The sequence below is a fragment of the Hypomesus nipponensis genome, chromosome 25 (assembly GCF_054491055.1).
Source record: "Hypomesus nipponensis isolate SF chromosome 25, ASM5449105v1, whole genome shotgun sequence".
Classification (NCBI taxonomy): domain Eukaryota; kingdom Metazoa; phylum Chordata; class Actinopteri; order Osmeriformes; family Osmeridae; genus Hypomesus; species Hypomesus nipponensis.
Window position 1 is genome coordinate 1,990,359 of NC_140385.1, and position 22,722 is coordinate 2,013,080.

Here is a 22,722-nt window from a genome sequence, read left to right on the forward strand (position 1 = left end):
AGGGAGAGATGCAGAAAAGGGGATGGAGGGGGAGAAAGGAGGATGGAAGAGATGATGGTTTCTGGAGTTTATAAACACAGGTTTAGTCTCTTTATTCAAAAAAGAAAGTTTCAGTTCAAGTAAACAATTCTCACGCAAAAACAGGACTTTGGGTGAACATTACGTTTTTCACACAGTCAAGGTTACTGGAACAGTTTCTTCAACAGTAAAACAAAACAAAAACAGCTGAAAACACAAACTCTTGTTTTTCTTACCTGGGCCGAGTTTCTATCCAAAAAGAGCTCAACCTTGCTTTTCCCTTTTTACAGATTGGAACAGGGCCCTACATACCAAGCTCTACATCTAAACCCTAAAGGGTGGAGTTTAGCGGTCGATTTGCAACATTTGTGTGAGAAACCAAAAAGTCAAGTATTCAGAGTAAATTCTTTAGTGCTTGGTCAATAAGAAGCATACTTACACACGAGCTACTTGCAAACTAGCGACCTATCTAAGGGTGCTCACTAGGGTCAAAGGAAAGATTCTCTCAATTGGTTCTCGAATGACATGGTTCTTCCTGATAATGAGGATTCCACAACTTGATGCCTGTGTGTGTGTGTGTGTTTCATCCCTTCTTTCCTCTGCATTCCAGATGTTCCACAGTTGTCATGGAGATGAGCGGGGGGGGGGGGGTACTGAGTAGGTGTTGTCTGTGTGTGGACGCAGGGGGAGGGGGGTCTGTTGTCATGGCAGCCCTCGACAACCCAGTGTTTGCCTCCCATATTCCTCTTCACCGGAGGGAGGGAGGATTCCTATCTGGAACTGATGCACCCTGCTGTGTCTCACAAGTCAGTTGCTATGGATACAGTGGTGTGCCAGCTCACAAGAGTGTGTCCTGGGTCCAGGAGACTTGAAGACAGGAGGGAACGGATGAGAGGAAGACGGAGGAGAGAGAGAGCAGGCATGGAGAAGACAGGCGAGAGGAGAGAGAGAGTAGGCATGGAGAAGACAGGCGAGAGGAGAGAGAGAGTAGGCATGGAGAAGACAGGCGAGAGGAGAGAGAGAGCAGGCATGGAGAAGACAGGAGAGAGGAGAGAGCAGGCATGGAGAAGACAGGAGAGAGAGCAGGCATGGAGAAGACAGGAGAGAGGAGAGAGCAGGCATGGAGAAGACAGGAGACAGGAGAGAGAGCAGGCATGGAGAAGACAGGCGAGAGGAGAGAGAGAGCAGGCATGGAGAAGACAGGAGAGAGAGCAGGCATGGAGAAGACAGGAGAGAGGGGGAGGAGAGAGAGGGAGGGGTCAGTGCGAGCTGGGCTGCTCCACCTTGAGGCCGACCAGTGATGGAGGGATGGAGGAGGAGGAGAGAGAGGAGGTGCCCGCCCCCCTCACAGTGCCCCCCTGCTGCAGTGAGCCGGCGGGCCGGATGAGGGGGGGAGGGGGGCGGCTCTGCAGGGGGCGGGTCTGGAGGGGGGGGGGCTGGCGGAGCAGGCTTGGGGGGGCGGAGGGGGGGGCAGGGCGGAGTAGAGGAGGGGGCTGGGACAGAGGGGGCGGGGTGTGGGTGGAGGAGGGGGGAGAGGGAGAGTCGGAGTCTGGCGGGGGAGAGTCCTCCATCTTCACCTGTGGGGGAGGGGGGGGGGGGGAGTGGGAGGGAGCGTGGGGGGGACGAAAAAGGATTAAAATGATACACACCAAAAAATCCACTTCTCTATCTCATCCCTCCATCCTCCGCATCAACCCTCCCTCCCCCTTTCTCTCCCTCCATCCCTCCCTTTCTCCCTACCTCCTCTCCTCCTCCGGGCTCCTTCACCTCCTGGGGCCTGCGTTTCCCAGGGTTCCCCTGGGCGCTGCGTACTTCCTGTTCGGCCTGCCACTCTCCCAGCACCTCGTCCAGGTTGAAACGGCGACGGTAACTAACGAAGAAGCTGCTCACCTGGGCAACCGTCTTGTTGCCGATCACCTCAGCAATGGCAACAAAGTCCTTACCATAGCGACGGATGGCTGAGGGAGAGGCAGGGGTTAACCAGCTGGCTGTGTGTGTGCATGAGCCTGTGTGTGTGTGTGTGTGTGTGTACTTACCTTGCACAGCAAGTAGCTGCTCTTCAGTGGTCCAACGTGATGTCATCTTCGGAGCAGGCTGAGAAGAGACAGAGGGATGAGGGAAGAGAGATGAGAGGGAGGAGAGATTAGAGGGAGGAGAGATGAGAGAGAGAGAGATGAGAGGGAGGAGAGAGAGAGGAGAGGGAGGAGAGAGAGAGGAGAGGGAGGAGAAAGAGAGGAGAAATGAGAGAGGTGGGAGAGAGAGGAGGATTCAGACGGAGTATAAAGGGAAACATGAAAGGAACTGGGGAGGGGAGGGGGGGATAGAGGGATGACAGAACCAGGAGAGAGAGGAAGTGAACCAGATAAAGAAAAAAGAGAGATGGTGCAGGTGGGTGAGAGAGGGAGAAAGAGAGAGGTGGAGAGAGAAAGGGAGAGAGAGGGGGGAAAGAGAGAAAGGGAGAGAAAGAGGAAGATGTTACCTCTGTGGGTCTCAGGGAGTCTATGCCTTCAGCCATACTGTGCCTCACAAAGCTGTTGTTCTGCTTGATACTCTGGACCTGGGGGAGGGGGGGGAGGAGAGAGGGAGGGGGGGAGGAAGAGGGGCGGGCAGGGAGGAGGGAAAGGCCAGGGAGAATGAGAGGGGAAGAGAAAAACCAATTACATTCTGTATTCATTAATTCATCCATATTTCAATGTTGAACGGGATTGAGACCGGAGAGTGTGTGTTCAAGTGTGTGTGTTCAAGTGTGTGTGTTCAAGTGTGTGTGTTTCACCTGTCTCTTCAGGGACACCAGGTGTGTGTCCAGCTGTCGCAGGGAGAAGGGTCCTGTGTCGGTGGAGGAGGACAGGGCCATGATGTCTTCCTGGGCCAGGTACATGCCCTTGGGGGGCCGGCGGCGTGCCCTGAGGGGGTGGTGTCGGTACTGGGCCCCCAGGCTTTCCTTCCTGACCAGGCCTGAACCCCGCTGAACAGCAGAGCTATGCTTCAACACCTGGGGGAGGGGGGGGGGGCACAGTCAGAGACACACACACACACACACCAGATACACACACACAACAGATACACAAACACACACCCCAGATATACACACACACACACACAACAGATACACACACACACACACACCAGATACACAAACACACACACCAGATATACACACACACACAACAGATACACACACACACACCCCAGATACACAAACACACACACCAGATATACACACACACAACAGATACACACACACACACCCCAGATACACAAACACACCCCAGATACACAAACACACCCCAGATACACACAAACACACCCCAGATACACACACACACCCCAGACACACACACACACACCCCAGACACACACACACACACCCCAGACACACACACACACACCCCAGACACACACACACACACCCCAGACACACACACACACCCCAGACACACACACACACACCCCAGACACACACACACCCCACACACACACACACACCCCAGACACACACACACACCCCAGACACACACACACACCCCACACACACACACACACCCCAGACACACACACACAACAGATACACACACACACACCCCAGATACACAAACACACCCCAGATACACAAACACACCCCAGATACACACAAACACACCCCAGATACACACACACACCCCAGATACACAAACACACCCCAGATACACACACACACCCCAGATACACAAACACACCCCAGATACACAAACACACCCCAGACACACACACACACACCCCAGACACACACACACACCCCAGACACACACACACACACCCCAGACACACACACACACCCCAGACACACACACACACCCCAGACACACACACTCACAGCTCACCTCTTTCTTGGTGTCGATCTCAAAGTCACTGTCACTGCCAGGGTCGCCTTCCTCTACTTCATCGTTGCTATGGAGACAGCAGGATTAAAGGATGAAGCTTTCTTCTTTCCCTGGACTCTCATCACCCTGTCATCCTTTCTCTCATCACCCTGTCATCCTTTCTCTCATCACCCTGTCATCCTTTCTCTCATCACCCTGTCATCCTCTCTCTCTCGCTCATCACCCTGTCATCCTCTCTCTCTCTCATCACCCTGTCATCCTCTCTCTCTCGCTCATCACCCTGTCATCCTCTCTCTCTCATCACCCTGTCATCCTTTCTCTCATCACCCTGTCATCCTCTCTCTCATCACCCTGTCATCCTCTCTCTCTCTCATCACCCTGTCATCCTCTCTCTCATCACCCTGTCATCCTCTCTCTCATCACCCTGTCATCCTCTCCCTCTCTCTCATCACCCTGTCATCCTCTCTCTCTCTCTTGTGGACCAGTCTCACCTGTCCTCTCTCTCTCTCTTGTGGACCAGTCTCCTGGCTTGTCTGTCCATCACACTGGTTCTGGTTCTGGTCTTCTTCCAGCTGTAGTAATACTTCACCAGGCTGGATATCAGCTTGTCTGGCAGCTACACACACACATTTTTGATTAATAGCGTGCATGTGTAAGTGTGTCTCCATGGATGGTGTATGTGTGTGTCTCTCATTGTCTGAGTGTGTGTGTGTGTGTGTGTATATATGAGTGTATATGTGTGTATATGTGTGTATGAGTGTGTATGAGTGTGTATATGTGTTTATGAGTGTGTATATGTGTGTATGAGTGTGTATATGTGTTTATGAGTGTGTATATGTGTTTATGAGTGTGTATATGTGTTTGAGTGTGTGTGTGTATATGTGTTTATGAGTGTGTATATGTGTTTATGAGTGTGTATATGTGTTTGAGTGTGTGTGTGTATATGTGTGTATGAGTGTGTATATGTGTTTATGAGTGTGTGAGTGTGTGTGTCTCACCATCTGCTGTATGCGGTGGAAGCTCTTGCCGTGGAAGGAGAAAGCCTGCTCAAACAGCACCCTGTCCTCCACACTCCACTCCTCAGGGAAGGGGGTGAAGTTAGCCAGGTCTGCCAGAGACCGCTCCACATCGTGGTGGTGCCACAGGAGCATGCCCAGAGACTGGGAGGGAGGGAGGGAGGGAGGGAGGGAGGGAGGGAGGGAGGGAGGGAGGGAGGGAGGGAGGGAGGGAGGGAGGGAGGGAGGGAGGGAGGGAGGGAGGGAGGGAGGGAGGGAGGGAGGGAGGGAGGGAGGGAGGGAGGGAGGGAGGGAGGGAGGGAGGGAGGGAGGGAGGGAGGGAGGGAGGGAGGGAGGGAGGGAGGGAGGGAGGGTTTTAATTCAACCAGACTAGTTTCCCTGTGTGCAGTCATGTCCATTTTTAAGTGTCAATCCAGTTGTGAAGTGCTGGTTTACCTGTTCCATGTTGTAACCATGCTTCTCCTTGGCCATACGAATATACTCATCCACTGAGAGAGAGAGAGAGAGAGAGAGAGAGAGAGGGGGGGGGGGGGGAGGAGAGAGAGAGACTTGAATTGCTCCATTCAGCAGCATATAGACATATTTTCAAGGTCGAGTATCAACCAGATAACACAGAGAATAAGAGAGACGGGAGAGGGGGAAGAGAGGGGTAGAGAGAAGGGAGGGTGTGGGTGTGCATACTTACACATGGCGTCAGACACCAGACTGTTGGGACACCACACCAGCATACTCCTGTGGTCCTTCTCACTGTAGCGAGCAGGGTTGTCTGCACACACACACACCCGTCAACATCCATCCAGCCCCTCTCCTCCCTCCCTCCCTCCGTGTCCCTCCATCCCCCCTCAAGCCCCTCTCCTCTCTCACCTGGTCTGAACTCTGGTATCTGTGCCTGGTAGTCTCCTCCTACACGGATCATACTGTCTGGAGAGAGAGAGAGAGAGAGAGAGAGAGAGAGAGAGAGAGAGAGAGAGAGAGAGAGAGAGAGAGAGAGAGAGAGAGAGAGAGAGAGAGAGAGAGAGAGAGAGAGAGAGAGAGAGAGAGAGAGAGAGAGAGAGAGAGAGAGAGAGAGAGAGAGAGAGAGAGAGAGAGAGAGAGAGAGAGAGAGAGAGAGAGAGAGAGAGAGAGAGAGAGAGAGAGAGAGAGAGAGAGAGTTCAGGTTATTCAGCGAGGCAGAGAGACGAGGTACAGAATAGAGAGCATTTCCACAGAGAGGCGAAGGAGAGATGGAGGATGAGAAGAGGAGGGTGAAGAGGGAGAGAGGAGGGGGGAAGATAAGCTGGGAGACTGCTGTGATTAGGCAGAGAGCGAGAGGGAGGAAGAGGAAGAGATGACAGACACACAGAGAGAAGGAGAGAGAGAGAGCGAGAGAGCGAGAGAGCGAGAGAGAGAGAGAGAGAGAAGGATAAGGAGAGAAGTGTGGGAGGTGAGTGGGTGACTGGAGAGGAGGGAGGGAGGGAGGGAGGGAGGGAGGGAGGGAGGGAGGGAGGGAGGGAGGGAGGGAGGGAGGGAGGGAGGGAGGGAGGGAGGGAGGGAGGGAGGGAGGGAGGGAGGGAGGTGTAAGAGTGTGTGTGTGTGTATGTAAGAGTGTGTATGAGAGTGTGTGTGTTTACCGTGAGCGTGCTCCTCATCACTGCTCTCCTCCTCTGAGTGCAGGCTGTTGCCGTTGGTGATGGTTTTGGCCCTGCTCCTGGACAGGACCCCTGTGGACCGCTCCATCACAGAGGGCATGCTGCACACACCCACACACACAGGTATCAATCAAGGTATACACACACACACACACACACACACACACACAGGTATCAATCAATCAAGGTATACATACACACAGGTATCAATCAATCAATGTATACACACACATATATACACACACACACATATATACATATCACACACCACCCTTGCTAACATTAAGTGCACACACAGTTACACCCACACACAATGACACAGATAAAGATCTAACCAAATGGACTTGTACAGCCCTTTTTACAAGCTTTGTCACAGCTTCACATACGCCCATAAAACTGCACCTCAACCCTCAAGGAAGACAAGGAGAAACTCGCAGAAAAAATCACTACAATGCACACAAACACAATCATTAAGACACACACCTCACAGCTGTCCCACTCAGTATCAGATCCATGTTAGCCAGAGAGGACACACACACACACACACACACCTCTTATACAGCGTCTAGCAACACATACATCAAAACACCACACACACACACACACACACACACACTCCCACTCTAACCCTCTTGATCTCCCTGTCTCCCATCTCTGTCTCCTCCACCTCCCTCTCTCCATCTATCCCCCCCTACATCTACCCCCCCCCCCTCCCCTCCCTTCTCTCAGTTGGGATCACTGATGATTCAACATCCTGCCAGACCCAAAAACCAACCACACACATTGCATCTGGCCAGGAGGGTTAGGGTTTCCAGTGTGTGTGTCTGTGTTTGTGGGGGTCGGGAGGGGGGAGGGGGGACCGTTACTGTGCCTCGGTTCTCGGTAAGCGTCAACGACAGGTGTTTCCCTCTAGCTAGCTGTGTGCGTACAACTTGACCATGGCCCGGCCTAGGATATCTTAATGGTGTTCAGAACAAGATTTCATGTTACCACACCACAAGACGCCGTTTCACTCACATTTAGTGTATTAATTTAGATAGCCTACGTTAGAAACAGGAAAAAAACTCTTAAAACGTCAAGTTCAAAGTTTAAATAAATGACCTATCAACGTTTTAAACGTATGACAAAAGTCGTGGTGAATCATTATCGTGGTACTATAAAGTATCGTTTAACGACTGACTGCGTTTAGTCCCCCGGCGACGTTCGTCGTTGTTGGTCGTTTCACAGTAAATGACCGGGGGTCTTTGTCTAGAAGCCGCTTGCCAGATACACACCAAACTGACTGTCCTTTTGGCGTCCGTATATTCACGACATAAGCTATACGGGACAAAAACATCTGACAAATCCAAAAGAACAAGTTGAATCCAAAACTAATCTATAGTCGGTTGTTTATTTGTTGAGTTAGTTAACAAAACTCATGAACATCCCGCTCCATTCACTTTTCAACGAGTTGGATGCATTTTAAAGTCTTTGGTCTCACTAGCGCTGTCCATTGACATAGGCTCACCACGCTGCATTCACAGTTTTTGTGAATACATGATAAACTGGTGTTAATGATAGCACGACAAGACGATTATCCCAGACCGTCTGTCCACTATTTATCTTATGAAAATTTAAAAAAAGTAAATAAAGTTCAGATAGGATTGAGCTGTATCACAAGCAATCACCCTAGTGGCCACATCTCATCTCTCACTCTCATCTCATTTAAAAGCAACTAACGTTAAGTCTCCTACCGGCGTTTTCAACTATTAAATAAAGAACAAGATATACGTGTTACTGGATATTGTCTTTGGCGTCAATCTTGCTCTCTTATTCACGCAGCTGCTAAACTATCAACTTTAACGTCTTTTGTTTTCGACACGCTTCGGACTGTTGGTACTGGGGGTCGGTAGAGGGGTCGGTTAGTTCGCTAGCGGTAGCTAACCAACACTGACGGTCTAGCTAGTTACAAGTCGGGCAAGCTCGTTACGGTACCTGGCGGTAGTTGAATCCTCTGCCGTTTGTTTCTCACACACAATGTCGCGGTAATCCGTGGTCCGCTGGCTACAGTCCTCGGTTTTGTTGACTTGAATATGTGAAAACTGCGTTTGTTCCTCTCACTTTAATGATGAGGACCTTCTCTCTCCCATACAATGAAATCAGCGTGGAAAGACAGACTGTGTGAGCCGGGGAGGCGGACAACCGTTTTAGTGTGGATGTGGACATCCGCACGCTTCAGCTTCTACCCTTGCCTCTGCCCAACTAACTTCGATTGGCAAAGAAAATAGTTCGATATACTATCACACATGATCAATAAGATATCAGAAAATGTTGCATATCTTTGATGCATGGATGAATTAGCTGACTGTGTAATATCCAGTCAAATTATCTCGCATATGTGACGTTGTTTACGTTATAAGACCTTGAGTCAAATAACCATCTGATAATATCTTGCCTCTAAACTCAAAGGTGATTGTTAGACTTCTACATCATATACATCCTAAAACTATGTTATTATGCGCTGGCATATTCATAAATGCTATTTACCTGTCAGTTGAAAATCCCATAAATTAGGAACTACTTCCCAGCATGTCCGCGCAGTGATTCGTTAGCTGTTCATCTCTGTGCTGTGGTCTTCCAGACTTGCACAGTGGAGGGAAGGAAAAGGGCAGGAGAGAAGGGACCGGACCTCCCCCCCCCTCTCTCTCTCTCTCTCTCTCTCTCTCTCTCTCTCTCTCTCTCTCTCTCTCTCTCTCTCTCTCTCTCTCTCTCACACACACACACACATACACACACAGCGCTGTTTATTACAGCATTTAGTCTCACAGGTGGATCACTTATACAATTCTACCTTTACTAGAGGACGAAAAATGTATTCTTCAATCCGAATACAGTATGTGAGAGAGAGATAAAGAGTGTGTGTGTGAGAGAGAGAAAGAGGGGGGGGGTGAGAGAGAGCGAGAAACAGAGAGAGAGAGGAGAGAGGGAGGGACAGAGAGAGAGAGAGAGAGAGAGAGAGAGAGAGAGAGAGAGAGAGAGAGAGAGAGAGAGAGAGAGAGAGAGAGAGAGAGAGAGAGAGAGAGGGAGGGAGGGAGGGAGGGAGGGAGGGAGGGAGGGAGGGAGGGAGGGAGGGAGGGAGGGAGGGAGGGAGGGAGAGGGAGAGGGAGAGGGAGAGGGAGAGGGAGAGGGAGAGGGAGAGGGAGAGGGAGAGGGAGAGGGAGAGGGGGGCAGATGGATAGGTGAGTCTGAATATGTAAGATGGCTTCACACAGATAACCACACATTCTCAACCAAACTCTCTCTCACACACACAGACACACACAAACACACGCACAGTGCACACACTAACACAACTACACACACAGTCATATGAAATGTCCTCATACTTTCAGTCTTGCTATTCTGTCTGCATGAACACAAACATGAAGGTTTTCTGTCATATACAGTACCAGCACTTGTGGCTTTACAACACACACACACATACACACACACACACAAAACTGCTTGCATGCACCCACACACGATCACACTTTACCTCCCTCCCTCCCACCTATTCCCCCCCCCCCCCACACACACACACACACACGCACACACACACAATCTCTGTCCCTCCCTCCATATCCCTGTGCTTATCTGTCTCCCCCATGCCTGTCCCTCTCTCTGTCTCTCTGTCTCCCCCATGCCTGTCCCTCTCTCTCTCCAACCCTCTCTCCACATCTCTCTCCTCCCTCCCTCCCGAGTCCTCCATCTTTCTTTTTCAGCATGTCTCTCTCTCACTCCTTCATCTCTCCTTCCTGCTCTCCTCACTGTTCCCTCACGTCTCTCTCTCTCTTCTCTCACTCTGTTCTCAGAAATGTCTGTACACGTTGTCTCTCTCCCTCATGTCTGTTCTGCTTCCTCCCTCATCCCCCTCTCCCTCCCTCATTCCCTCTCCGTCATCCCTCTATCCTTCCTCCCTCCCTCTCTCTCCCTCATTCGTTACTCACCCACTCCACTCAGTATGTTAGCTCCTGCTTCCTCTCCTTCATCTCCACTCCTCTTCTCTCTCCTTTCCTCTAGTCCTTCACCTCCTCTGATGATCCACCCCCTCCCTCTCCTCATCCCTCCCCCTCTCCTCCGAGTCCACCCCCTCCCCCCTCCTTTTTCTGCACTCATCCTCTGCCTCCTCTACTCCTCCCCCTCTTTGCCACTAGACTCCTCTCATCCCCCCTCCCTTTCCTCTCTGCTGTCCTCCCCTCCCCTCTCTCTCTCTCTCTCTCCCTCCCCTCCCCTCCCCCTCTCTCCCTCCCTCCCTCCCTCCCTCCCAGCAGTCTCTTGTTTGCTAGACTGCGAGGCCTGCTGCTGTCTGTCTCACCAGACCAGAGCAGACAACTCTGTTACTGCATCTGCCTGCCTGCCTGCCTGCCTGCCTGCCTGCCTGCCTGCCTGCCTGCCTGCCTGCCTGCCTGCCTGCCTGCCTGCCTGCCTGCCTGCCTGCCTGCCTGCCTGCCTGCCTGCCTGCCTGCCTGCCTGCCTGCCTGCCTGCCTGCCTGCCTGCCTGCCTGCCTGCCTGCCTGCCTGCCTGCCTGCCTGCCTGCCTGCCTGCCTGCCTGCCTGCCTGCCTGCCTGCCTGCCTGCCTGCCTGCCTGCCTGCCTGCCTGCCTGCCTGCCTGCCTGCCTGCCTGCCTGCCTGCCTGCCTGCCTGCCTGCCTGCCTGCCTGCCTGCCTGCCTGCCTGCCTGCCTGCCTGCCTGCCTGCCTGCCTGCCTGCCTGCCTGCCTGCCTGCCTGCCTGCCTGCCTGCCTGCCTGCCTGCCTGCCTGCCTGCCTGCCTGCCTGCCTGCCTGCCTGCCTGCCTGCTTGCCTGCCTGTCTGGCTGGCTGCTTGCCCTCTGTCTGTCTGTCTGTCTGTCTGTCTGTCTGATTAGATATCATTAGTCTGTCTGACTCTGTACTGCATCTGTCTGCCTGCCAGCCTACATGCCTGTCTGTCTGTCTGACCAGACTGCTGTGTTACTGCATCTGCCTGTCTGTCTCTTTCCTTCCCTGCTTGTTTGCTCCTGTAGACTACATGTCTCTCTGTCTCTCTTTATCTCTGTGTGTCTCTTTCTTTCTCTGTGTGTCTCTCTCTCTCTGTGTCTCTCACTCTTTGTGTCTCTCTATCTCTCTCTGTCTCTCTCTCTATCTCCAGGAAAAATGAGGGCACGGTTTGTGCTGTGTGTGTGCATGTGTGAGATAGAGATAGACAGAGAGAGAGAGGGGGGGTGAGAGAGGTTGAGAAAGAGAGAACAAGAGATGAGCCTTTATTTCAGTCTTTATTACCGACATTATCTTGAATCCCACACAATTTATATCCATCAAATATAACTGCTATCTCTACACGCCACATAAATGTGACCACGGCCGGGTGGGGAGGAATCACACCGTTCAGAACGCACGTGAATAATCGTTCGCGTTGGATTAACGGGGAGCGGGCTATTCCTATAACTTGCAACGGCAAGTCGAGGCGGAAGACCCCGGCACCCAGTAGCGGGTTGGAAACTCTCTGACCCCCTCCCGAAATGCCATCTCCCCGTCGCGCGAGACAGATCACCCCAAGACAAAGGGCTCTGGGCGGAGCCTATTGACGGAACCATCTGCGCGGGGAGGGCTGGGTGTGTGTGTGTGTGTGTGTGTGTGTGTGTGTGTGTGTGTGTGTGTGTGTGTGTGTGTGTGTGTGTGTGTGTGTGTGTGTGAGAGAGAGAGAGAGAGAGAGAGAGAGAGAGAGAGAGAGAGAGAGAGAGAGAGAGAGAGAGAGAGAGAGAGACACTGCAAAGGCACGAGCATGCAGACAACTTAAATATGAACTGCTGTTGTATAGCACGTGCGCCATACCCAGACAATCCATCCTGGGATTGTTGGCAATCATTACATTTATGCATTTATCAGACGCTTTCATCCAAAGTGACTTCGCGATTACAAACACACCAAACACAATTGCAAGGCTATTTATGGCTAGTAAAGGGTAAATGATCAGCGATGCCGAATTCACCATCATCTTGTTAAGATGATTCTAATTAGCGTTACTTCATCCAACTCCCAGCACAGCGCCACAGTGACCCCAGGTGGCGAAGATTGTAGTTACACCGCGGCCCATTGGGGGCAGACCAGGGGACCAGGGGGCACGTGAATCATGCAGAACCTGCGGGAAAGTAGATGCTAAAATTATATAATCACAGCTGAAATGTTCCAGCGTTATCCTTTTTTATTTTTGTATGTTAACCATTAACATCACATTACGTGTATGTTGATTCAAGGGAAATCTAAATTCGTTTTCAAATTGGTGAGTGGTGTGTGTATGTGCGTATGTGTGTGTTCCAGTGATGTGGTCGAGGTCTACGTGCCCACGCGGAATTTTTTCCTACGGTGCAGTGATTTTGGTAAAACGGGCAGCACGTAGGTGGGGCTTGTTAATTTCCTAGTCTTTCCACTACTTTATACTGAACTACACACACTACTATATTCAGATAAAAATGCGGGTTAAACTAATGCATCTCCTGCATATTGCATTTCCGTTTGCTATTTTGATCTAACTATATATCCGTTCATATAGGAAAGAACGGCGTTTTCATCAAATATTAAAAGGCAAAGGTTGTGTCCGTCGCCGTGCCAGTTTTGGAAACAGGGGTGCTTCGGACCCTAAATATCGTGTCGTCACTTCCTCAACAAGGAAACCACGGAAATGTATTTTATTTATATTTTTACTTTGGGAGTAGGCTATATGGGTGGAGTTGTCTCATCCTGGCCTATTGAATTAAGTGGGAAATAGCAGCTCCGTTTGCTCGGGACGCCCCGGGACTTGAATCCAACGTACCTCCCCTTCGCGCTGAAGTAGTTGGACGGAGAAGAGGAGGAAGAGAGAGGGAGGGAGGAAAGGAAGAGTGGAGTAGGGCCAAAAGACCTGCAATTCACCCCTTACACTTGGCGCCAATCTGGCGGAAAAAAATTAAACGTGATTAAACGTAAAATCTTTAGCGTTTAACTAATAGTATTTTTTTGCCTGCATATCTGCCATCGTCTGATTGATAGGGGTCTTGCTATCTAGCTAGATCGCTAGCATCGTTAGCTATCATTTTCATAATCTTGCCCCCCTCTCGTTGCAAATAATTTAGCAAACAACAAGCACGACACAATATCGTTGCCGGTCCGGTAGTTGATTCAAGGTGGTCGTCACTAAACAACAAAATGGGGGTAAGTTTAATCACTCTTGTCCAAAGAAGTGTTTTGTGAATAGGATGGTAGAGTTGGAAACGAATGTTTGCATCAATTAGGGGCGAACAAAGAGCGTGAGTCCAGACATGATGATGCCGAGAAATCAGCGAGATGAAGGAGAGACCATAGGTGGCTTGTGCCGGGGGTGGCAGCGACAGCTAGCTAGCTAGCTGGGCATGCTAACTTGTGAGCCGTGAAGCTAACCTATAAAACTACATCAAAAAGTCTACGTTTTATTGTCAGAATGCTCAACAGTATCGCCACCGAGATCACGGTGTCCTATTTTTGTTGCTTAGCATCGTTATGTGCCGCGTGCGTGCGAATTGCTGTCGACTGTTGTCACCGTGTGCTAGCTTGGCACTTAGGAATCCATCTTTGAGATAGTTTCGGCTGATACTTCTTATAATATTAGTTTTGACGTGGATGGCTTAGTAATGTTAGTTGTGTCGGTGTCATTTGAGCCGGGAGCAATTATTACAGGTCAGTGTGTGAGGGAGTTATTCAATTTAAATTCTAGACAGCCAACTAACACTAAAGAAATCCGCCACAACTAATTCGCTTGCTAAGTTCACGCCAACATTTTCCCCCAAACAACAGTTCCACCTCTAGCCAACTAACCTGGCTAATCATCTTAACATAGCGCGTGCTTCCTGTCCCGTGTGTGTGTGTGTGTATTCACACATCTGTAGGCCTAATCTTGGTATACGGTGACATTTTTACAGACTGTTAAAAAAGTGTATTTCCTTTCTTCCTCTCTTTCTGTTTCTCTCCCGTCTCTTGATCCATCATCATTTATAACGTCACTTTTCCACCTCTCCCTTCTTTTGCTATGTATTTATCCATCCTCTGTATCCTCCTCTCATCCCCTCTTTCCCCCAATCTATCCATCCTCTGTATCCATCTTTCATCCTCCCTTCACCATCCTCTCTATCCCCTGTCTCAATCCCCTCTCTCTCATCTCAGAGGAAGTCAAACCGAGCGAAGGAGAAGAAGCAGAGGCGACAGGAGGAGCGGGCGGCCATGGACGCTGTCTGTGCCAAGGTGGAGGCAGCCAATAAGGTGAGAACGCGGGGAAGCGATGAGCCAATGGGGTGGGAGATCGGGTGGAGAAGCGACCTATGACGTTAGACGAAGGCGGGCAGTGACCAATGAGATCTCTCCCTGTGCCACAGTTGGACGACCCCCTGGCGGCGTTCCCTGTTTTCAAAAAATACGACCGAAACGGGTATGAGGTTTCATAATTCTCTTCTCCCTTTCATACTCCAAACACGTCCGAGTCGCGCGCGCGCGTGTGTGTGTGTGCGTGTGTGTGTAACTGGTGGTGCTCCTGTGTCCTCCAGGTTGAACCTCCAGATCGAGTGTAAGAGGGTGTCCTCCCTTAACCCCATCTCAGTGGAATGGGCCTACGAGCTGACCAGGGCCAACATGCAGACTCTGTAAGGAGGGGGGGGGGGGAGCGTGGTGTCGACCAGATGTCTTCAACCCTGGTGCTCAGGGACCCCCTGTCCTACATGTTTTAGATGTTTGCCTGCGCCCACACACCTGATTCAAATGAATGGGGCTTAATAATGAGCATTCATTTGAATCAGGTGTGTTGGAGCAGGGAAACATCTAAAACGTGCCTTGCAGGGGGTCCCTGAGGACCAGGGTTGAAGACCTCTGGTGTAGACAGAAAACTGGTGATCTGAGGTGCTTTTTGATCACAACACTGAAGATGGAGGGAGGTAGAGAGGGAGGGATGGATGGATGGAGGAGAGAGAGGGGGGGGGTGGAGGAGAGAGAGAGAGGGGGGGATGGAGGCGGTGTGAAGGGTAGAGTAAGAGAAGATGGGGAGGGTGGAGGTAGTGGGCGGGAGTAGAGGCAGGTGGTGGAGTGTACTGAAGAGGTTTACCTAACCACAAACCCTTTCCCCCCTGCCCCCCTCCTTGCCCCCCCCCCCCCCCCTGCCCACCTCGCTGCCCTCCCCCCTGCCTCCCCCCCTGCCCCCCTCCATGCCTCCCTGCCCCCTGCAGCTACGAGCAGAGCGAGTGGGGGTGGAAGGAGAGGGATAAGAGGGAGGAGATGAAGGATGAGAGGGCGTGGTACCTGCTGGCCCGAGAGGCTGACTCCACCCCCGTCGCCTTCTCTCACTTCCGATTCGACGTCGAGTGCGGGGAGGAGGTGCTCTACTGGTAAGAACCAGGGTGGATGGATGGATGAGCGGATGGGTGGGTGGATGGATTGATTGAAGTAAATAGTTTGTAAAGAAGATGGGTAACCAAGGGATCAACTATCTAAGCAGTTATGTTGGTTGTGAAATTGTTTTCTGACTTGTTGTTGTTGTTGCAGTTATGAACTCCAGCTGGAGAGCAGAGTGAGGAGGAAAGGGCTTGGAAAGTTCCTCATCCAGATACTACAGCTCATAGCTAACAGGTACAGCTCAAAGCTAACAGGTACAGTGTCTACAGCTCATAGCTAATAGGTACAGCTCATAACTAACAGGTACAGCTCAAAGCTATCAGGTACAGTGTCTACAGCTCATAGCTAACAGGTACAGCTCAAAGCTAACAGGTACAGTGTCTACAGCTCATAGCTAATAGGTACAGCTCATAACTAACAGGTACAGTGTCAACAGCTCATAGCTAACAGGTACAGCTCATAGCTAACAGGTACAGTGTCTGCAGCTCATAGCTAACAGGTACAGCTCAAAGCTAACAGGTACAGTGTCTGCAGCTCATAGCTAACAGGTACAGCTCATAGCTAACTGGTACAGTGTCTAGAGCTCATAGCTAACAGGTAGGTTAGAGCGCTTGACTGTGGATCTAGAGGGTGCAGGGTCAAATCCCTTTTGGGATGATGGTATCATTACACTTCCCTGTTGCCCTAGAATCTAGAAGAACTGTGTTATGATGTGTTCTGATGGTATAAAACTGACTCAGCGCTCCTGCACCAAGTTAACATCAACCACCTGTTTCTGATTTTCCCATCTCCCTTTAAACTTTTTGTCTATCTACTCTCTCTCCCCCCCTCTCTCTCTCTCCCTCCCTCTCTCTCTCCCTCCCTCTCTCTCCCTCCCTCTCTCTCTCTCTCTCTCTCTCTCCCTCCCTCTCTCTTCACTCCCTCTCTCCCTCCCCTCTCTCCCTCCCCCCTGCGTTCCTCCAGCACACAGATGAAGAAGGTGATGCTGACGTTATTCAGACACAACCATGGGGCCTACCAGTTCTTCAGAGAAGCCTTACAGTGAGTCTTCGCTAGAGCTTCTCTTTCATCTGTCTCCCTCTCTCTGGCTTTCTCTATCTGTCTCTGTCTCATCTGTCTCTCTCATCTGTCTCTCTCTCTCTGTCAACTGTTGAAATGACTGATCTTAACTCACTGCTCTCACTCATCCATTTCTCTCCTCATCCTTCTTTCACACTCCGACTTTTGCCGTCCACCCTCTCCTCCATCCTCCCTATCCCTCCATTTTCCTTCCCCCACCTTTCTCTCCTCATCTAACCCCCTCCTCCTCGTCCCCCCTCCTCCTCGTCCCCCCCCCTCCTCATCCCCCTTCCTTCATCCCCCCCTCCTCCTCGTCCCCCCCTCCTCCTCGTCCCCCCCTCATCCCCCCTCCTCCTCGTCCCCCCGTCATCCCACCCTCCTCCTCATCCCCCCCTCCTCCAGGTTTGAGATAGACGACACCTCGCCCAGCATGTCCGGTTGCTGTGGCGACGACTGCTCCTATGAGATCCTGAGCAAGCGGACCAAGCACGGGGAGGCCTCTGGCCACGCCCACGGAGGCGGGCACTGCGGGGGCTGCTGCCATTGAGAGGGGAGAACACAGATCCACTTCCTGTTTCCTCATGTCCTGGTTCGGTGATCAAACGCTGCCCCCCCCCCCCCCCCCCCACCTCTGTTTATAGTCATCACGTTACCGTCATTGGCCATCACACACCTGACTGACCCTACTGTTATGTAATGACTCCCAACACGCACACACCGTCGTCTCTCACACACACACACACACACACTCTCTTTCCTAACACTCTTGTTCTGTGTCTGCGTCTCCCTGGTAACCTGTATAGAGCGGTGCTACTCCTGTTGAGTCAGGTGTTCTGCACCTGTGTAACACTCCTGAACGCAGCCCGCGTGCACTCAACGGTTTCAAACGCTGCTCAGGGGAGAAGACATGCCGACTGTGCAAGATGATCTCTTCTCTTCTCTCTTCCCTCCATCGTTACCTTAGTCTGTAGTCTGCATGAAGATTTCAGTGTTTTTTTTCTCTCGTTTCCTGCCCTGTCAGTTAGTTGGGGGAGGAGGGGGGAGGCAGGTGAGGAGAGGGGAGGTAGGGTGAGGAGGGGGGAGGGAGGGCTTGGTGGGTCCATCTGTCAACATAGATCCTAACATTCAGGTTATTTGGGTGTTTAATGCTTGTTCAGAACAAAAAAACGCAAAGAGAAAAAGAAAGAAAAAAATAACTGAAAAAGAGACGAATGCTTGTAGTCATGGTTTTAGAGAGTCGTTTTGATTAGTACAATCATCAATCGTGCATATTTTATAATAACAGGATGTTATATTATGACAGTCTCTCTTCTCTCTCTCAGGTCAATGTAACTCAAAACTAACTTCCTCTGGGTATCCTAGCAACCGTTGGAGTTGCGTGGCTAAGTGTGGTTTGGGAACTGATCTCTAGTCAGTTAGGGTGTGTTTTGGCTATTGTGAATACGGTTCAGACACCAGACTAAACTGACCTGAGGTCAGTATTAAGTTCACAAGAAACAAGGTATGCAGGAAGAAAATATCTGGAGGATGATTGCTTGTGTTGATCAACAAAAAAAAAATCTGTATCTTTTAGTTTAGGAATAAACTCTCGTTTAACTTTATTTTATTATTTTTTTCTCTCCTTTTTAAACAAAAAATTCTCACTTGTTGTGATGTTGTTGAATAGCCTCATCTTTCACATTCAACAGTGTTTTGTTCCTATCCTGTCTTCTGGATGCTACTGTGTGTGTGTATATATATAATCTGTTACAGATCCATTTTGGTTTTAAATCTTTTTCTTTATTTTGCCTTTTACAGGTAAAACACTTGTTTTGGAAAAATGACGTTTAAAACTCAATGTTTGAGAATGAGTGTTCAAGTCTTGTGCTTTAATGATGAAAGGGAAAACGACAGTCATTTATGCCTGGTCAGTGTTTTATTTGTATGTTACAAATAAAGGAAAGTTGTTTGACTTCTATGATGTGTATTTTTTTCCCCCCGATTGCTGTTCCCTCTTAAAAATTACGTTTGGCGGAACGTAAAATACTTTAAACGAAACCAATGTAATGAATACGGGGGAGACTTTAGTCCCGAACAACCAAGCGGAAGTTGTTGGTGAAAGATGTCCTACGTTGCCAGTTTTCAAGAAATGAATGAATGGATTATGGTTTGTCATAACTGATAAGATAGGTACTCCTGATAAAATATGTGGTTGAAGATGTCGTGAATGAAGATTACTGTCTTTCTCTGTCGGCGAATCCCCTAGACATTCCCTGTAAGTTTGAAGAAATGCTCAGCTAGCTAGCAAGCTAACTGGTCACAGTAATTACCTGTAAAGATTCGCTTTCCTGTGTCGGTTAAAATCGCTAGAAATGCACGAAATCTATGTTCACTAACATATTTCAATGCCATGTGACGACATTGTCATTTTAAAGCTTGTTATTCTAAATCAACCTATTTATCAACCCTGCTGTGCCGACCGATATCCGCAGTTAGCCGTTGGGGTGCCATGGCAACCAGGATGAAGTTGAAACTGAAGACTGTGTTCGTGCTTTACTTCATGGTGTCACTATTTGGCCTCATCTACGCATTGATGCAGCTGGGTGGGTCACAAGACGATCATCAACCCTCTCCTCTCGACCCCTCCCCTCTCCTCCCCTTTTCCCTCTGTCCTTCTCTGCCTCCTTGTCTCCTTCCCCATTTCCAGAAGCTCCTTTCCTCGCCTCCTTCTCTTCCTTCCTAACCTCCTGGCGTCCCTCTTGTGTCCTAGGCCAGCGCTGTGACTGTGCTGAGCACGACATGCCCAAGGACCGTACCATCTCCCGTCTGCGGGGGGAGCTGCACAGGCTGCAGGAGCAGATGAGGAAGGCTGAAGCCACCAGACCCCCCCAGAAGCTCCCAGTTAAGCCGGCCCTGCCCACCATCTTTGTCATCACCCCCACCTATGCCAGGTATGGTCGCCCGACATACGCACGCTCTCTGTCTCTCTCTCTTTCTCGTCCCCCAGGTTGGTCCAGAAGGCAGACTTGAACCCCCTCTCCCCTCCCCTCCAGGTTGGTCCAGAAGGCAGACTTGACCCCCCCTCTCCCCTCCCCTCCAGGTTGGTCTAGAAGGCAGACTTGACCCCCCCTCTCCCCTCCCCTCCAGGTTGGTCCAGAAGGCAGAGTTGACCCGCCTGGCCCAGACCCTGCTCCATGTTCCCCAGCTCCTATGGATCCTGGTGGAGGACTCCCCCCACAAGACGCCCCTGGTGTCGGCCTTCCTGCAGGCCAGCGGCCTGGAGTACACTCACCTGCACACCCCCACGCCCCGCGACAGGAAGCTGCAGGAGGTGGGTCAGAGAGAGACACACACACCCTCACACACCCTCACACTCACACACACACACTCACACACACGCGCACACACACTCACACACCCTCACACACACACTCACACACCCACACACTCACACACCCTCACACACACACACACACACCCTCACACACACACACACACACACACACACACCCTCACACACAGACGCACCATTCCTGCTGCAGTCCATTGTCTGTGGATGAGCAGGGGTGTGCTGGATGTGTCCTCCAGGGCGACCCCAGCTGGCTGAAGCCACGCGGGGCGGAGCAGAGGAACGAGGGGCTGCGCTGGCTCAGGGAAGACCGCCGCGCACAGCAGGGGGCGGAGCTACAGGAGGGCGTGGTCTACTTTGCTGACGACGACAACACCTACAGCCTGCAGCTCTTCCAAGAGGTGTGTGTGTGTGTGTCTTTCAGTGTGTGTGTGTCTTTCAGTGTGTGTCTGTGTGTGTTTGACCATCCTCCTGTATATCTCTCCCTTCCCATTCTACCCCACCCCTCTAACTACCCCTCCGATCGCCCCTCCTGTATCTCCCCTCCTCTGATGCCCCCCCCCCCCTCCCTCTCTGTCCCCGCCCCCCAGATGCGCTCCACGCGGCGTGTGTCAGTGTGGCCGGTGGGGCTGGTGGGGGGGATGAGGTACGAGAGGCCAGTGGTGGAGGGGGGGCGGGTCGTCCGCTTCCACACCGGCTGGCGCCCCAGCCGGCCCTTCCCATTGGACATGGCCGGCTTTGCCGTCTCCCTGCAGCTGGTTCTGGCCAATCAGGACGCGTGCTTCGACGGAGACGCGCCAATGGGCTTCCTGGAGAGCAGCCTGCTGCAGGGATTGGTCACCATGGAGGAACTGGAGCCCAGAGCAGACAACTGCACCAAGGTGGGAGGCAGAATGTGTCTGGGATGGTAATCATGTGAATTGAAAGTTTTAGAAAAACATTTTAACTGAACGTGTGTTTGTGGGCGTGTGTATGTGCGTGCGTGTGTACCGTGTTTGTGTGTGTGTGTGTGTGTGTGTGTGCAGGTGCTGGTGTGGCACACCAGGACTGAGAAGCCCAAGATGAAGAGAGAGGACGCTCTGCAGAAACAAGGACTGGGATCAGACACAGCTGTGGAGGTGTAGACACACACACACACATTCTCACACACACATACGGTTACTGACACACACACACATACTCACATACACACACACACACAATCTCAAACACACACGGTAATCACACACTCCCTCTCAACATGCACAGATACACAAGTTTCCTCACATATAATCTGTTAACATGGACACACACACAGCATGCATGTGCCTACACACACACACACACACACTGTCCTGAAATGATCACCAACAGATATTGGAACAAAGTTCCAGTCAAGCTCTGTTGGTGATTTAACTGTAAATGTACCTTGATATGTAAATACTGTAAAATACCACATGTAAAGTTAACATTGTGTGTAAAGTCAACTATACAAATGAATACCACATGTTCTGTGTAAAGCATGAAAGATCAAGATATTTAAACTTGTGTACTTGTGACTGTTGTCGTTGTTGGTTGTTGATTGTGAATGTGTGTGTGTGTTGTACTTACTAATACTTGGTGTGTGTGAGAGAGAGAGACAAAGACAGGGAGAGAGAGAGGGAGAGGGAGAGGGAGGGAGGGGAGGGGGAGAGGGAGAGAGTCTTATTCGGCTAGCTCGGTTGTCTGTCAATAGTGTAGTACCTCTTTGAGTTTGTCTATTATTTATTATCATGTGTTAAATGAAATGTCTCTGCAGCCATGGTAACCGTCCCTGATCCGCCGTGACCATGGTAACAAATGTCCCCATCCCAGGGAAATAAAACGATAAAAACTGAACTGTTGTTCTGTCCGTCTGTTGCACTACCTGTCACTTCCTGTCGGTCTGTCACACTACCTGTCTGCCTCAGTCCCTGTCACACTACCTGTCTGCCTCAGTCCCTGTCACACTACCTGTCTGTCTGTCACACTACCTGTCTGTCTGTCACACTACCTGTCTGTCTGTTATACTACCTGTCTGCCTCAGTCCCTGTCACACTACCTGTCTGTCTGTCACACTACCTGTCTGCCTCAGTCCCTGTCACACTACCTGTCTGTCTCAGTCCCTGTCACACTACCTGTCTGTCTGTCACACTACCTGTCTGTCTGTCACACTACCTGTCTGTCTGTTATACTACCTGTCTGCCTCAGTCCCTGTCACACTACCTGTCTGTCTGTCACACTACCTGTCTGCCTCAGTCCCTGTCACACTACCTGTCTGTCTCAGTCCCTGTCACACTACCTGTCTGTCTGTCATGGTTCCACACCACATACACAGCTGTCTCCACCTTTTTTCTTTCTCCCTTTACCTCCCCTTCTCTCTCTCTCTCTCTCTCTCTCTCTCTCCACCCTCCACCTCTTCCTCCTTCCTT

General features: G+C 51.0%; 3 protein-coding genes across 5 annotated transcripts; 2 read left to right on the forward strand and 1 right to left on the reverse strand.

The window, feature by feature from the left end:
• Positions 1 to 58: 58 nt before the first annotated feature.
• rcor2 (REST corepressor 2) lies at positions 59 to 8,717 on the reverse strand. 2 transcript variants are annotated; one of them, XM_084691884.1, is made up of 13 exons: positions 8,497 to 8,717; positions 6,505 to 6,623; positions 5,759 to 5,815; positions 5,580 to 5,660; positions 5,330 to 5,382; positions 4,877 to 5,038; positions 4,370 to 4,494; positions 3,879 to 3,945; positions 2,792 to 3,010; positions 2,498 to 2,575; positions 2,055 to 2,112; positions 1,759 to 1,976; positions 59 to 1,595 (listed from the first exon to the last, which is right to left on the reverse strand). In XM_084691884.1, the coding sequence occupies exons 2-13, from the start codon at positions 6,620 to 6,622 to the stop codon at positions 1,278 to 1,280; spliced, it is 1,554 nt and encodes a 517-aa protein (XP_084548010.1). In that variant the 5' UTR covers position 6,623; positions 8,497 to 8,717; the 3' UTR covers positions 59 to 1,277. The 2 variants fall into 2 exon arrangements, with proteins under 2 accessions (XP_084548010.1, XP_084548011.1); XM_084691885.1 differs by lacking the exon at positions 8,497 to 8,717 and having other exon boundaries at positions 5,759 to 5,811; positions 6,505 to 6,626.
• A 4,518-nt stretch (positions 8,718 to 13,235) lies between these two features.
• On the forward strand, positions 13,236 to 18,920 carry naa40 (N-alpha-acetyltransferase 40, NatD catalytic subunit). 2 transcript variants are annotated; one of them, XM_084691177.1, is made up of 9 exons: positions 13,236 to 13,478; positions 13,629 to 13,707; positions 14,692 to 14,787; positions 14,901 to 14,953; positions 15,069 to 15,164; positions 15,741 to 15,899; positions 16,057 to 16,140; positions 16,870 to 16,947; positions 17,368 to 18,920. In XM_084691177.1, the coding sequence occupies exons 2-9, from the start codon at positions 13,702 to 13,704 to the stop codon at positions 17,510 to 17,512; spliced, it is 717 nt and encodes a 238-aa protein (XP_084547303.1). In that variant the 5' UTR covers positions 13,236 to 13,478; positions 13,629 to 13,701; the 3' UTR covers positions 17,513 to 18,920. The 2 variants fall into 2 exon arrangements, with proteins under 2 accessions (XP_084547303.1, XP_084547302.1); XM_084691176.1 differs by having other exon boundaries at positions 13,236 to 13,468.
• Positions 18,921 to 19,020: 100 nt separating this feature from the next.
• On the forward strand, positions 19,021 to 22,150 carry b3gat3 (beta-1,3-glucuronyltransferase 3 (glucuronosyltransferase I)). Its single transcript, XM_084691174.1, has 7 exons — positions 19,021 to 19,219; positions 19,437 to 19,547; positions 19,715 to 19,895; positions 20,092 to 20,275; positions 20,533 to 20,694; positions 20,884 to 21,174; positions 21,319 to 22,150. The coding sequence occupies exons 2-7, from the start codon at positions 19,454 to 19,456 to the stop codon at positions 21,415 to 21,417; spliced, it is 1,011 nt and encodes a 336-aa protein (XP_084547300.1). The 5' UTR covers positions 19,021 to 19,219; positions 19,437 to 19,453; the 3' UTR covers positions 21,418 to 22,150.
• The last annotated feature ends 572 nt before the right edge of the window (positions 22,151 to 22,722 follow it).

Excerpts from the sequence above, each read along its gene's own strand:
- rcor2 (XM_084691884.1), bottom strand. The coding sequence starts at position 6,622 with ATGCCCTCTGTGATGGAGCGGTCCACAGGGGTCCTGTCCAGGAGCAGG. Across the intron at positions 5,661-5,758 it reads GATACCAGAGTTCAGACCAG|ACAACCCTGCTCGCTACAGT; the intron begins GTGAGAGAGGAG and ends GTGTGTGTGCAG. Across the intron at positions 1,596-1,758 it reads AGCCCGGAGGAGGAGAGGAG|GTGAAGATGGAGGACTCTCC; the intron begins GTAGGGAGAAAG and ends CCTCCCCCACAG.
- naa40 (XM_084691177.1), top strand. Across the intron at positions 14,954-15,068 it reads AAAAAATACGACCGAAACGG|GTTGAACCTCCAGATCGAGT; the intron begins GTATGAGGTTTC and ends TGTGTCCTCCAG. Across the intron at positions 15,165-15,740 it reads AGGGCCAACATGCAGACTCT|CTACGAGCAGAGCGAGTGGG; the intron begins GTAAGGAGGGGG and ends TGCCCCCTGCAG.
- b3gat3 (XM_084691174.1), top strand. The coding sequence starts at position 19,454 with ATGGCAACCAGGATGAAGTTGAAACTGAAGACTGTGTTCGTGCTTTAC. Across the intron at positions 19,548-19,714 it reads CTACGCATTGATGCAGCTGG|GCCAGCGCTGTGACTGTGCT; the intron begins GTGGGTCACAAG and ends CTTGTGTCCTAG. Across the intron at positions 20,695-20,883 it reads GCCTGCAGCTCTTCCAAGAG|ATGCGCTCCACGCGGCGTGT; the intron begins GTGTGTGTGTGT and ends CCCGCCCCCCAG.